General features: G+C 37.4%; 2 protein-coding genes and 1 pseudogene across 2 annotated transcripts; 2 read left to right on the plus strand and 1 right to left on the minus strand.

Moving 5' to 3' along the window:
• Positions 1–914: 914 nt before the first annotated feature.
• LOC146957644 (monothiol glutaredoxin-S1 pseudogene) lies at positions 915–1,325 on the minus strand (annotated as a pseudogene).
• Positions 1,326–6,873: 5,548 nt separating this feature from the next.
• Positions 6,874–7,506, plus strand: LOC146957645 (uncharacterized). Its single transcript, XM_085750926.1, has one exon. It carries the CDS (start codon positions 6,874–6,876, stop codon positions 7,504–7,506), a length of 633 nt encoding a protein of 210 aa, XP_085607052.1.
• Positions 7,507–12,511: 5,005 nt separating this feature from the next.
• Positions 12,512–14,035, plus strand: LOC146957646 (uncharacterized). The gene is made up of 2 exons (XM_085750935.1): positions 12,512–12,530; positions 13,638–14,035. Exons 1-2 carry the CDS (start codon positions 12,512–12,514, stop codon positions 14,033–14,035), a joined length of 417 nt encoding a protein of 138 aa, XP_085607061.1.
• Positions 14,036–15,605: the final 1,570 nt, after the last annotated feature.

A 15,605-nucleotide genomic window follows, 5' to 3' on the forward strand; every position in this document is an offset into this window, starting at 1 on the left:
CATAGTCCCTATTTGGAATAAACAATGTCCCGTCGGAATTAAGAATGATCTTAACGTTATATAAAAATTATTCAATATTTTTATTTGAGGAGAAATGGTGGAAATACCATATTTGAGTGGTCTCAGCACCATAATAGAATGGTAATAATACCATATTAAAGTGGTTTCAGTATTAAAGAGTGGTCTTAGTACCATATTTGAGGGTGTAATTCTTGAACGATTTTCTACAGTGCAGTAGTTAATCGAATAGTTGTAGCTGGACTTGTTTTATCCTGGAGGCGGCGTGGTTGATAGTCTACCTTGCACAACTTTGGGTAGTGCCACGAAACGTCTTAAAGAGAGCGACCTGGTCGTGACTCAAGTAACAACTTCGGTAGATAATAGAATTTGGAAATCCAAATACAACAGTTTCGAAATTCAAAAAACAACAAAAACGCTAGTGAGTACAATTGTGCAAGGTCAGCTCTTGGCATCGCAGTGGGGACCGTGGATTCGTTGACATCTTTCATGTGTCCATGCACATATTTATTTCCTTTTCATCTTTAGCAGAGTTTCTATACATGTTCCACGCTTTTCACTAAATTTTATGATGATTGATGAAAACCTCAATTCACACATTATTAACGAGCCTTAAGTTTTTGATAATACATGCTTGCTATGAACATGACTAATTTAGGCTTTAGTAACATTAGTACAAGTAGCTAGGCTATAAGAAGTAGAAGCTCTATTACTAAACTCTCATGCGTGTCCTACATAGGATCTGAAAATATTGATCACAACACCAGCCTTGAGAAGATTATATTAACTCATTGCATATATATGGTTATATACTATGAAGCACAAATTCATACACGCGTCAACACCGATAATAATTTAATAAAATGACATAATTCAATGTAATCATATATGTCGGTGTCGTGTCGGTGTCGAACACGATACATATCTGACACCAGGACACGCCTAATCCAAATAGTATTTATGCTTCATAACTTATAAATCTATGGACTTATTGGACCCCAAATAAAAATAGCTCTAGCCTTCAAAAGCAACTGAGCAAGCTTATTTTGGACATTGAGGCTTATGACTTGATTAACACCACCAACAAATTGTTGTCCTATAAACACAGCTGGTTCACTTGGTCGACAACCAAGTTGAACCAATGCCCTCTCTATTTCCTCACCATTTACCATTTTGTCAATCTCAATAACTGTAGAGTTGGCACCAAAGCTCCTTATCAGAGCCTTCACAGAATCCCCCATGCAACAACTGCTCTTGCTAAATATCACCACTGGCTTATCAGCTATCAATGCTGCTACTATATCCATTGCTACAAAATATTTCAAATTTGTACCTTTTAATGTTATTTAAATGAGGGACTTGAAGAATTTTCTTTTGCTATTATGATTAAGTTGAGCACATGAGAAGGTCTATTTATTGTAGCTTCATGAGGTTGTGTAGGAAAATGCTATTTATCTAGAAAAATAGCATCAAGAATTTTTCAAGACACATGTGGCAAATTTTAATTGCATGATTTAAGAGTTGTCATTGGTGGATTAATTTCTAATATTCTCTTTGTGATATTGCTTGATAGTAACCACCAATATTATGCTTTTACATAATAATGAATCATGAGTAACTTATGGGTACCTCTTGTATCCAACCCAACATCTTGGCTATGTTAAGATTGGTTTTGTATTTGCTATTGCAAATTTTATTACTTGAAACTAATGTTATGTTATCTCAAGTCCATTTAGGAATTGCACAGTGGAAATCATTTCAGAATAAGACTATGATATATCACACAAATTGAATGATCATTGGCTATAAAATAAGTGCAGGAGCATTTAGTACCCATTCTTTGGTTCCACCTAAAATCTATAGAATATGAATTTTATTGAATCGTCACCATTTTAAGCCAGGTACGTTTCAATGGACATTGTTTCGTTGAATATTTAGGCAATAAACAAAGAGTAAGTATGTCAACATTACGAGCTGCAGATACAAAATTTAAAAGCATTGACCGGTGTCATAAGAAACTTATCAAGACAACTTTTATCTTATAGAAAAGTCTACTAAAAGCGCAAAATTTATTTTACATGTAATTCTCTGTTATGTGAAAACTCAAAAAAGAACATGACAATGTTTTGTTAACGATTTAAGGCTTCATATGTTTGTAAAGCTTATGCTGGTTAATTTTTCCACTAGTTAATATTAGAACTAGAAGATGACATTAGATATATAACAATGATGTTAATGAACTTGTTAGTATAGAATAGGAAAAAAAAAGTTAGAAAATTGCTAACAAATACCCATAGGATAGAGACCGACGTAGAAATTTCGGATAGTGATGCATCCAGCGGCGAAGCTAGCGATAATTCTATGAGGTGGCCACATATAATTTTTTTTTAAACTTATCTAATGCAGTAGGCAAAAAAATTCACAATAACTATTACTTATATAAAATGTTCTTAATAAAATATACACTTGATTCAACAAGAACAGATTATACCAAAAAAATGCTGTAATAAACTATTTTGTATCAAAAAAGCCACATTAGAATAGCGGATTGTACCAAAAAAGCTACAACAAAAGAAATAAAGACTAATAGTGGCTATTTATGAAAATTGAACTCGACGGCCCTTCAAATACTCAAATTCATCCATAATTGCATCTCAGTTAAACTGACTTGCAATGTCCTTTTCAAAGCAAAACATAAAAAATTGATTTCAAACTAAATGAGATTATTGTGAAATGTGAATTGAGATCATACCTGGTAACCTAGGTGAATTGAGAATCTAATTAATGTTGCTTGTTGTTAACCTGTTACTTTTAGGTCACCATGGCACCGAACGGATTGTTTGTTTGTCTCTCTCGTGTGTACTGTGTAATTGTGTTGCGTGGGGATCCCATGTTGTGTGTTATGTTGTGATCTGAAGAGTTAAAAAGCCACTTTACCTTATTTTTTTATTAATAATAACTGTGTGGTGGGCTGTGGGTATGTGCCCACTTTTGTATTATTTTACTGTTAGATAAACTATAAAGATTATTATTATTTATCTCTTTGGGTGTTAATCTTTCGGTTCTTATATGACACGATTAAATAATTTGAAGTTCAACCGAAAGTTAAATAAAGATAGAAAAAAATTAGTTCACTTAAAATAAAACTTGGGGTAGCTAAATATATATTATTAGGGGTAGCTAAATATAAAAATATACCTACTCACTCAAAAAAATATTTTTTTTTGGGGTAGCAAGGGCTACCCCTCCCTTACACTACCATTCGCCCCTGGATGCATCATATATTACTTTCAAGTGTTGTCAGATGTATATTACTGAGAAATTTAAAATTCTGTTCTTCAAATATGTAACGTGTTGTCAATACAGTATTTAATTTATTAAAATTAAAAACAAATCCAAATGTCTCTTTTATTATTAATTGTATGAACTAAAGTTATTGAACAACACGAGAACTGATGAGTGCAATGAGCTCGTTTGTATTCTCCGCTCATGGTGACCTTAACCAGCCGCCAACAAGAAAGCCCCCTGACCCCATTAAACCTTCAACCCCTAAACCTTCCTTCCGAGAAAAACTCTTAGGTTCCTCCCAACAAATTCCAATCCGTGAAAAAGGGGATATGATTCAGAAAAAACTTGTCCGTATTGAACTCGAAGATGGCAACCGTCTTCTTCCCAAAGTTTATCTTGAGCCAACAGTTTTCCAGGAATTATGCACGCCATGGAAAGATGTAGTAGTCGTGAAGCTTTTGGGAAAGAATCTGGGTTACAACCTCATGAAAGACCGCCTTCAAAAAATTTGGAGACTCCAAGGTGGGTTCGAAATCATGGACAACGACAATGGGTTCTACATTGTTGTGAAAGTGCCTCAACATTGAAGAAATTGGAATTCTGGTAGCAGAAAATCGGTGGCCGATTTTCAGAGCACGGTGGCCGATTTTGGACTCTGTTTTTTTGTCTGTTGGTTCTGGAAAAATCGGTGGCCGATTTGGTGAGCACGGTGGTCGATTTTGACAGCAGAAAATAAAACGGAAACGTATTTTCGGGCCTAGATTTGTTCCAGTTTTATTGAAGATTCTTTTACTATAAATATAGGCATTGTATCAGTGTAAACCTTGAGATAGAGGGGGGCTGAAACAAGGGTTTAGAAAGGCAACAACAAATCTAGGGTTTGTATAGAGTTTGTCTCTTTGGAACAAACACTAGGGTTTGAGGGTTGATTCACCTTGGGAAACACTATTAGGATTGAGTCTCTTAGTTACGGGAAGAGGTTGGGTTTTGGGTAGAATTAGGCGGGAGACTTATTCTTGTAACCCATTGATATCTCTTTTGTAACGTTACTCATCATATAGTGGAACGAAGGGCTGCTCTCTCCCCCAGACTAGGTCAATTTGGACCGAACTGGGTCAACAAATTCTTTGTGTTCTCTCTTCCTTTTCTCTCGCTGTTGTTTTCTACTTTTGGCTTGTGATTATAATTGTTCCATACACTTTGATTTTGGTTGCTTAATTATCCCTTGCTCCGCACTTCAAGTTGTTATTGGTGTGAGTTTTTCATCGAATTCGCAACAATTGGCGCCCACCGTGGGGCAAAGGTCAAAGGATAATCAAGTACCATGGGTTCGAAGTGGGATATTGAGAAGTTTACCGGAGATAACGATTTTGGGTTATGGAAGGTAAAGATGGAAGCGGTGTTAATACAACAAAAGTGTGAGAAAGCTTTGAAGGGTGAAGGTTCGTTACCGGTCACCATGTCACGAGCGGAGAAGACCGAGATGGTGGACAAGGCCAGGAGTGCCATTGTCTTGTGCCTCGGAGATAAAGTTTTGAGAGAAGTAGCAAAGGAACCAACCGAGGCATTGATGTGGGCAAAGTTGGAATCTTTGTATATGACAAAGTCTTTGGCTCATCGGCAATTCCTAAAGCAACAACTCTACTCATTCAAGATGGTGGAGTCAAAGGCCATCATGGAGCAACTTACGGAGTTCAACAAAATCCTTGATGACTTGGAGAATATTGAGGTGCAACTTGAGGATGAAGATAAAGTTATACTCTTGTTGTGTGCTCTACCAAAATCTTATGAATCGTTCAAAGATACCATGCTCTATGGAAAAGAAGACACTGTTACCTTGGAAGAAGTTCAAGCGGTTTTGAGAACCAAGGAGTTGACCAAGTCCAAGGACTTGAGAGTTCATGAAAACGGTGAAGGCCTAAGTGTCTCAAGAGGGAATGGTGGAGGTAGAGGTAACCGGAGAAAGAGTGGTAAGAAGTCAAAGTCTGAATGCTTTAACTGTCACAAGATGGGTCACTTCATGAAGGATTGTCCGGAGATTAATGGTAACTCCGCACAAATTGTCACTGAGGGTTATGAGGATGCATGTGCTTTGATGGCGTGGTGTTGTTTGGAGGATGAAGGTGATGTTGGTCACCTTGGGATTGATGCCTAGTGGAGCGGTGTTCGTCTAGAGAGACGTTAAACACTCAACATCAGCCTGGAGAGGCGGTGGTAAGAATACTCATGATCAGTCTAGAGAGGCGGAGGCAACAATACTCATGATCTACCTGTTGAGGTGGAGTTTCAAGGTTGAAGACATAGTGGGATATACGCATTTTCTAGTTGAGGTAGAGTACGCTCAGCGTGAGGTGGAGTTGAACACACCGGTAATGGTATGACTATGGAGGGCCTTGGGTGCTATGCTCTATGGTGAGCAAGGGATTTCTTCATAAGGTTGAAGAATGTATAGCACGGCTTGCGGGATTACCCTAAAAGAAGGCCAAGGGTGATTGGATGCAAGGAGACCTTCAAGGAAGCGGGAGATGTCCTGTGTTGAAGATGTCATGGTGAATGCTTGTGGAACTACCTAAAACTCCTAGTGTAGTTGGACTGCAAGGACTCTTCGAGAAGACGGAAGACGTTCCGATGGCTGAAGAGGTTGAGGTAAAGGCTTGTGGAACTACCTAAAATTCCTAGCGTAGTTGGACTGCAAGTACCTTCAAGAAGGCGGAAGACATTCCGATGGCTGAAGGGATTAGGGTGTAAACTTGTGGAGCTACTTGGTGTAGTAGGAAGCAAGGGAAAGAGCAGCAAGGTGTTGATGTTAAATGGACATCATCATTAATTTAGAGTTAAGGTGGAGATTGTTGTGAAAGTGCCTCAAAATTGAAGAAATTGGAATTCTGGTAGCAGAAAATCGGTGGCCGATTTTCAGAGCACGGTGGCCGATTTTGGACTCTATTTTTTTTTTCTGTTGGTTCTGGAAAAATCGGTGGCTGATTTGGTGAGCACGGTGGCCGATTTTGACAGCAGAAAATAAAACGGTAACGTATTTTCGGGCCTAGATTTGTTCCAGTTTTATTGAAGATTCTTTTACTATAAATATAGGCATTGTATCAGTGTAAGCCTTGAGATAGAGGGGGCTGAAACAAGGGTTTAGAAAGGCAACAACAAATCTAGGGTTTGTATAGAGTTTGTCTCTTTGGAACAAACACTAGGGTTTGAGGGTTGATTCACCTTGGGAAACACTATTAGGATTGAGTCTCTTGGTTACGGGAAGAGGCTGGGTTTTGGGTAGAATTAGGCGGGAGACTTATTCTTGTAACCCATTGATATCTCTTTTGTAACGCTACTCATCATATAGTGGAACGGAGGGCTGCTCTCTCCCCCAGACTAGGTCAATTTGGACCGAACTGGGTCAACAAATTCTTTGTGTTCTCTCTTCCTTTTCTCTCGCTGTTGTTTTCTACTTTTGGCTTGTGATTATAATTGTTCCATACACTTTGATTTTGATTGCTTAATTATCCCTTGCTCCGCACATCAAGTTGTTATTGGTGTGAGTTTTTCATCGAATTCGCAACATACATGGTAAAATTTGACCAGCCAGTTGATAAAGAAAAAGTCATTACTGGTGGGCCTTGGCTAATCTTTGATCATTGTCTTGCTGTATCACATTGGTCTCTGGAATTTGCCTCTCCAGATGCTAAAGTAAATCGCACAGTGGTATGGGTACGTTTTCCAGGACTAAACCTAGTTTATTATGATGAGAGTTTCTTACTTGCTATGGCCTCAGCGATCGGTCGTCCAATCAAAGTAGACACAAACACGCTGAAAGTTGAGAGAGGAAAATTTGCAAGGGTCTGCGTTGAAGTTGATCTCACTGTACCAGTAGTCGGAAAAATTTGGGTTAATGGCCATTGGTATAAGGTTCAGTACGAAGGCTTGCATCTAATTTGTACCAATTGCGGTTGCTACGGACACATCGGACGGAACTGCACCTCCGCACCGACCACCACCACCACCCATCAACCTAAGCCTCCACAACAACATACCACCGCCAGCCATGGAGAAAATCATCAGCCAGAACAACATGTCATGCATTCAATGTCAGACTCCCATAACGGTAATGTGTTAAATACCCTTCCTATTATTTTGGCACATAATGATGGGAAAATAATTAGCAATAATGAGGGAAATAAGGATCCTCATGGTGATTGACTATTGGTCACAAGAAAAAAGAAAGCTACAATTACCCCTTCCTTGAATAATTCCAAAACCGTTACACCCAAAGCCAACCGATTCAGTGCTCTGTCTGTCCCACCACAAAATGCCAAGCCGGCCCCACCACTTCACAAACTTCCCCCACGCCCAAAGCCAGCTGATACCACACGCGCCAGCAAAACTACCTATAAACCAAAAAGGCAGCGCCATGATGACACAATCATTGGCTCACCTTTTGACCCCAAACATAATTTCATTGGCCCCAAAAATAACAACAATCATGGCATGCACACTCATGTGACTCAGACCCAAGATGGAGTTTCTTTCACTCATTTTTCAGCTACCCCGACCCCACACACCGAACCACAAAATGAATTCTCAAATCCCACACAAAGAAAAAACTCCACAGACATTACTATGCAAATTAACACCACCCAACAACCCGAGCCAAGCAACAAAAATATTACCAACGAAACTGCTACCAGCAATGACAACACTCACATTATTCACACAAATAGTGATGGAAAAGAGGAAACTAGTGCAGTACAGGATGACTCCCGAGAGGAGGACATGGTAACTTAGCAAAATTCCTTGCAGAGTCTCTCAGTCTATCTGTTTGTTATGGAAGCTCTTTTTGAAACCTCAATCCTCTCTTGGAATATCAGAGGGGCTCCCAGTAGCAATGCCAGAAGACATCTGAAAGATTTGATTAGAAAACATAATCCAACTTTTATGGCTATCTCTGAAACTCATGGCACTTTTGCAAGACTTTCTTCCTTTTGGTCTAATAATGGATACACTCCTGTATATATCATTGAAGCAAATGGACACTCTGGAGGACTATGACTACTTCAACAATCAGCTACAAACATCACCACCACTGTCCTTGACTCCAACCAATATTCTATAACCATCACTATGAGCCGTGGGAATGCTACCACTACGCACATGTATCTATGCCAGCCCTAACCATGCTCAACGCCCAAACCTTTGGAACTTCCTCATGAACATTGGCCAAACCATTGGCGTACCTTGGATGCTTATAGGTGATTTTAATGAAACCCTTCTACCTAGTGACCAAAGAGGTGACATCTTTCACCATAATAGAGCCGCTCTCTTCTCTAACCTCATGAACAATTGTCATCTTCTTGATCTTACAACAACAGGTGGTCGTTTCACTTGGCACCGCAACAATAATGGTATTCGCATTCTCCCCAAAAAACTTGACAGAGGCATTGCAAATGTCGAATGGCGTCTCTCTTTTCCTGAAGCTTTTGTTGAGGTTCTCTGCAGACTCCATTCCGATCACAATCCCATCCTCCTCCGTTTTGGTGGTATTCCTTTAGCCAGAGGGCCTAGACCTTTCGTTTTGAAGCAGCCTGGATTGACCATAAAGACTATGCCGATTTGGTAAAGAATTCTTGGACCTCTCAAAATCATAACACCACTGCGGCCCTTGCCAAAGTTCAAGAAAACTCCATCATTTTCAACTATGAAGTCTTCGGAAATATTTTCAAAAGGAAGAAACATGTTGAAAGTAGACTCAAGGGTGTCCAAAATTACTTAGAGAGAATTGATTCTCTTCGGCACACCCTCCTTGAAAAAGAATTGCAGCAAGAATATAACCACATTCTCTTCCAAGAAGAAATGTTTTGGTATCAAAAATCCAGAGAGCAATGGGTTAAATTTGGTGACAAGAATAGCTCTTTCTTCCATGCTCAAACTATCATTAGAAGGAAGAGAAACAGAGTTCACAGACTTCAACTTCCCAATGGCATATGGACCTCTGACAGTGCCATCCTACAAGAAGAAGCTCAAAAATATTTTAAAAACTTTTTTTGTGGCGATCAACACCATCACAGTCGCATTTTTCAAGAAGGTGCCCAACCCTCCATTGATGACATAGGTAAAGCTTCAATCACCAAACCTATCACCAAAGATGAAGTGTTTGCTGCCCTTAACTCCATGAAACCATACAAAGCCCCCGACCCAGATGGCTTCCATTGCATCTTTTTTAAACAATATTGGCACGTTGTTGGAGATGATATTTTTCAAATGTTCCAATCAGCTTTTCACACAGGTCACTTTGCTCCGGAGATTTCAAATACTCTCATTGCACTCATCCCAAAAATTGATACTCCGAACACCTACAAAGATTTCAGGCCCATCAATCTCTGCAATATAATCTACAAGATCATCACAAAAGTTTTAGTACACCGTCTAAGACCTATTCTTGATAATATTATTGGCCCTTACCAAAGCAGTTTTCTGCCTGGTAGGGGAACATCTGACAACTCAATTGTTTTGCAGGAAATTGTCCATTTTATGAGAAGATCGAAAAAGAAGAAGGGGTTTGTAGCTTTCAAGCTCGACCTGGAGAAAGCCTTTGATAATGTCAACTGGGATTTCCTTAATGCTTTCCTCCATGATTTTGGTTTCCCTGACATCGCCATCAAGCTCATCATGCATTGTGTTTCGTCATCCACTTTCTCCCTTCTATGGAACGGTAACAAGATGCCTCATGATCCGTTATCTCCCTACCTCTTTATTTTATGCATGGAAAAGCTGTCCATTGCAATTAATAATGCTGTGCTCCAAGGGAATTGGGAACCTATTCATATTACTAATGGAGGCCCCCAGATATCCCACCTTCTCTTTGCAGATGATGTGCTTCTTTTCACTAAGGCTAAAAGCTCTCAATTTCGTTTTATCACTGATTTATTTGATAGATTCAGCAGGGCTTCGGGTTTGAAAATTAATATTTCTAAGTCTAGAGCTTTTTATTCTACAGGGACACCATATGAGAAAATCAATAAACTCACCTCTATCTCTGGTATTCGTAGCACAACTTCTCTAGGAAAGTACCTGGGTTTTCCAATGCTAAAAGGTCGTCCCAAGAGAAGTGATTTTGATTTCATCATTGAAAAAATGCAATCTAGGCTGGCATCTTGGAAGAATCAGCTCCTGAATAAAGCAGGTAAACTGGCTCTAGCTACATCTGTTTTATCCTCCATCCCTTCTTACTACATGCAGATAAATTGGCTTCCTCAAAACATCTGCGATAGTATTGATCAAACAACCCGAAACTTTATTTGGCGAGATTCTAGTAACAAGGGTGTTCATTTGGTGAATTGGAAGAAAGTCACTACTCCTAAACGACTCGCGGGTTGGGTATCAGAACTGCTAGAAATGCTAATACTTGTCTCCTTGGAAAGTTAGTTTGGGATATGGTCCAGTCCACAAATAAATTATGGGTAAATCTCCTCTCCTCCAAATATGCAGCGGGGCCCAGCAGCCTTCATTCCAACGCAACCAGCAGTAGTTCCCCTTCTTGGTCATCTATCATCCGCGCCAAAGACATCCTCAAAAATGGATATTCTTGGCGTGCTGGTTCCGGTTCCTCCTCCTTTTGGTTCAGCAACTGGTGTTCCCATGGTTTCCTTGGTTCTTTGGTTCCTAATATAGACATCCATGACATTCATCTCTCTGTCAAAGATGTGATATCCTTTAATGGTCAACACACTCAAGCTCTCTACACTACCCTACCGTAACAAGTCGCAGACACCGTAAATAATTTCCATACTAATTTTAATGTCGCAGTTGAAGATACTTTTATTTGGAGCCATAACAAAAATGGTGTTTACTCCACAAAAAGTGGTTACTCTTGGCTTCTCTCCCTCATGGAACAGCCATCGTTACACCCCCACACCAATCTTGGTCTTGGATTTGGAATTTGCAGGTGCCGAAAAAATTTAAATTTTTTATTTGGCTTGCCTGTCATGAAGTTGTCCCAACTTTATCTCTACTTCATAATAGACACATCGCCACTTCCGCTATTTGTAGGAGATGCGGAGAGGAGGAAGAAACTTTCATGCACTGTGTTCGTGACTGCAGATTTTCTTCTATCATTTGGCACAATTTCGGGTTTCCTATCCATGATTTCCTATCTTCCAATTGTGCACATGACTGGATAAAAACAGGCTCCAAGGACCCTCGTTCAATGATTTTTCTCGCAGCTCTCTGGTGGTTATGGAGGCACCGTAATCAAACATGCTTCAACAATGAAACATGGTCCACCACTCGGCTTTGCTTTAACATTCAAAATTCTGCTGACACAATCAAGAAGAGTTTCCAATCAGATAGCGATTTGGCAACTTCAGACCGTTTGGTAAGATGGAATAACAACAATCACCTCGGTCATGTCCTGAATGTCGACGGTAGCTGCCTGGGTTCCCCCATCCGAGCAGGTTTTCGCGGTTTAATCCGCAACAGCGCAGGTTTCTTTCTTTCAGGCTTCTCCGGGTTCCTTCCTGACTCTCAGTGTATTCTTCTTGCTGAACTTACAGCAATTCACAAAGGTTTACGGTTAGCTTTGGATATGGGGCTGGACGATTTGGTTTGTTACTCGGACTCTCAACTCTCCGTTAATCTCATCACAGGTGCTGTTTCTAAGTACCACGCCTATGCGGTACTGGTTCAGGATATCAAAGAAATTATAGCTTCCCGTAACTTCACTATTCATCACACTCTCCGAGAGGGCAACCAATGTGCTGATTACATGGCCAAGTTAGGAGCTTCTTCAGATACTGAATTCTTTGTTCACTCGTCTGCTCCTCAGGATCTTCTCGATAAGATTAGGATGGATGCCATGGGAACTTTATTCCCTAGAGCTTGATTTGTTTTTCTGTTTCTGTCCTCCTTTTTCTGTTCTCTTTTGTTAGCTTTATTACCAAAAAAAAAAAAACTAAATTGACTAACGAAAAATATATTTAAGAACTAAATTGATTAACGAAATAAATACACATTTAAATTTATTTTTATAATTTTAATATATTTAAATACTATCATAACTAACATCTCACGTATTTTTTATAAAAAAAATCAAAACCTTAGTGGAGGCACAATCTATAACATATGTCTATGTTCTTGCCATATTATTGTCTTTAGTGTGTTAAGCCATTTCCTACACACCTCAATACTATGAAGCTCGGATGCATGATACATGTGCGGGTACGATATAGGTACGTCAATACGCAATTTTTTAAAAATTTAGGATACGATACGGGTAAGATATATTAACAAAATTGTTATACTAAACATATATGCATGTAAAATACTTGAAGAAAATAAGCATTGGTTATTCTTTATTATTATAATATTATAAAATTCACAAATTTTGAAAATAATACATGTGATCAAAATAAAATAAAAAATGTAAAGTTTTCGTATAAAACATATTTTATTTTTATTCATATGTTAGGATATCAACATAAACATCATTAAAAGTACTCAAATGTTATTTCCAAAAAAAAAAAAGGTTCTCAACTGTTGATTAATTGAATCTCTTCTCTCGTTACCATCATGCACAAAAAATTTAATTTTAAGTGGTCCATCAAAAACAATTCTAAAATTTCTTATCTAAAATTGAATCATATACATCTCCACTGAATTATAAATATCCTTGTGTGTGTATGGAGTATTCTATAAGTATCCGATAAAATATTTTTTAAAATTTAAAATAATTAGTTCCGATACTTCATGAATTGTGAGTACGTATCCGTGAGTATCGATATCTGATACGGATACATCCCCGTACTTGGAGTACTCGGGCTTCATAGCCTAAATCCGACCATATAGTGTATTGTTTAAGCAATAAAAAAATAGTAACTTTTACATAGAAAATGTTTAATTATGATTTTACATGTGTTTGATTTATATTTTTAGGAAAAAATTTCTTTTTGTGATGCCCTTATGACACTTGTTAGCATAATCCAAAAAGTTATCCTTAAATATAAGTCCCCTTTCAACTCTTTAGACGCACTTATTAATTTTTTTAATGAACACAGTCCTATTTAATACTCCCTTCGGTCCTACTCCCTCTGTTTCAAAATACATGTCCAATTTTTGCAAGGTGCACTATTCACTTGACTTACTTTGACCATACTTTTTTACTAATGTATAAATACAAATATTAGCATGTAGGATGTTGTTTGATTTGTCTCGACAAATATTTTCAAAATATTAAATTTTTAAAATTTTTTACTTTAAATAATTAAAAATATTAATAGTCAAAATTGTGCATTGGCATATGTGAAGTGGTTGACTTGGACATGTATTTTGAAACGCAGGTTTCTTTCTTTCAGGCTTCTCCGGGTTCCTTCCTGACTCTCAGTGTATTCTTCTTGCTGAACTTACAGCAATTCACAAAGGTTTACGGTTAGCTTTGGATATGGGGCTGGACGATTTGGTTTGTTACTCGGACTCTCAACTCTCCGTTAATCTCATCACAGGTGCTGTTTCTAAGTACCACGCCTATGCGGTACTGGTTCAGGATATCAAAGAAATTATAGCTTCCCGTAACTTCACTATTCATCACACTCTCCGAGAGGGCAACCAATGTGCTGATTACATGGCCAAGTTAGGAGCTTCTTCAGATACTGAATTCTTTGTTCACTCGTCTGCTCCTCAGGATCTTCTCGATAAGATTAGGATGGATGCCATGGGAACTTTATTCCCTAGAGCTTGATTTGTTTTTCTGTTTCTGTCCTCCTTTTTCTGTTCTCTTTTGTTAGCTTTATTACCAAAAAAAAAAAAACTAAATTGACTAACGAAAAATATATTTAAGAACTAAATTGATTAACGAAATAAATACACATTTAAATTTATTTTTATAATTTTAATATATTTAGATACTATCATAACTAACATCTCACGTATTTTTTATAAAAAAAATCAAAACCTTAGTGGAGGCACAATCTATAACATATGTCTATGTTCTTGCCATATTATTGTCTTTAGTGTGTTAAGCCATTTCCTACACACCTCAATACTATGAAGCTCGGATGCATGATACATGTGCGGGTACGATATAGGTACGTCAATACGCAATTTTTTAAAAATTTAGGATACGATACGGGTAAGATATATTAACAAAATTGTTATACTAAACATATATGCATGTAAAATACTTGAAGAAAATAAGCATTGGTTATTCTTTATTATTATAATATTATAAAATTCACAAATTTTGAAAATAATACATGTGATCAAAATAAAATAAAAAATGTAAAGTTTTCGTATAAAACATATTTTATTTTTATTCATATGTTAGGATATCAACATAAACATCATTAAAAGTACTCAAATGTTATTTCCAAAAAAAAAAAGGTTCTCAACTGTTGATTAATTGAATCTCTTCTCTCGTTACCATCATGCACAAAAAATTTAATTTTAAGTGGTCCATCAAAAACAATTCTAAATTTTCTTATCTAAAATTGAATCATATACATCTCCACTGAATTATAAATATCCTTGTGTGTGTATGGAGTATTCTATAAGTATCCGATAAAATATTTTTTAAAATTTAAAATAATTAGTTCCGATACTTCATGAATTGTGAGTACGTATCCGTGAGTATCGATATCTGATACGGATACATCCCCGTACTTGGAGTACTCGGGCTTCATAGCCTAAATCCGACCATATAGTGTATTGTTTAAGCAATAAAAAAATAGTAACTTTTACATAGAAAATGTTTAATTATGATTTTACATGTGTTTGATTTATATTTTTAGGAAAAAATTTCTTTTTGTGATGCCCTTATGACACTTGTTAGCATAATCCAAAAAGTTATCCTTAAATATAAGTCCCCTTTCAACTCTTTAGACGCACTTATTAATTTTTTTAATGAACACAATCCTATTTAATACTCCCTCCGGTCCTACTCCCTCTGTTTCAAAATACATGTCCAATTTTTGCAAGGTGCACTATTCACTTGACTTACTTTGACCATACTTTTTTACTAATGTATAAATACAAATATTAGCATGTAGGATGTTGTTTGATTTGTCTCGACAAATATTTTCAAAATATTAAATTTTTATAATTTTTTACTTTAAATAATTAAAAATATTAATAGTCAAAATTGTGCATTGGCATATGTGAAGTGGTTGACTTGGACATGTATTTAGAAACGCAGGTTTCTTTCTTTCAGGCTTCTCCGGGTTCCTTCCTGACTCTCAGTGTATTCTTCTTGCTGAACTTACAGCAATTCACAAAGGTTTACGGTTAGCTTTGGATATGGGGCTGGACGATTT

The sequence above is a fragment of the Medicago sativa genome, chromosome 1 (assembly GCF_051527215.1).
Source record: "Medicago sativa cultivar Bolivia chromosome 1, Bolivia_mono, whole genome shotgun sequence".
Lineage (NCBI taxonomy): Eukaryota > Viridiplantae > Streptophyta > Magnoliopsida > Fabales > Fabaceae > Medicago > Medicago sativa.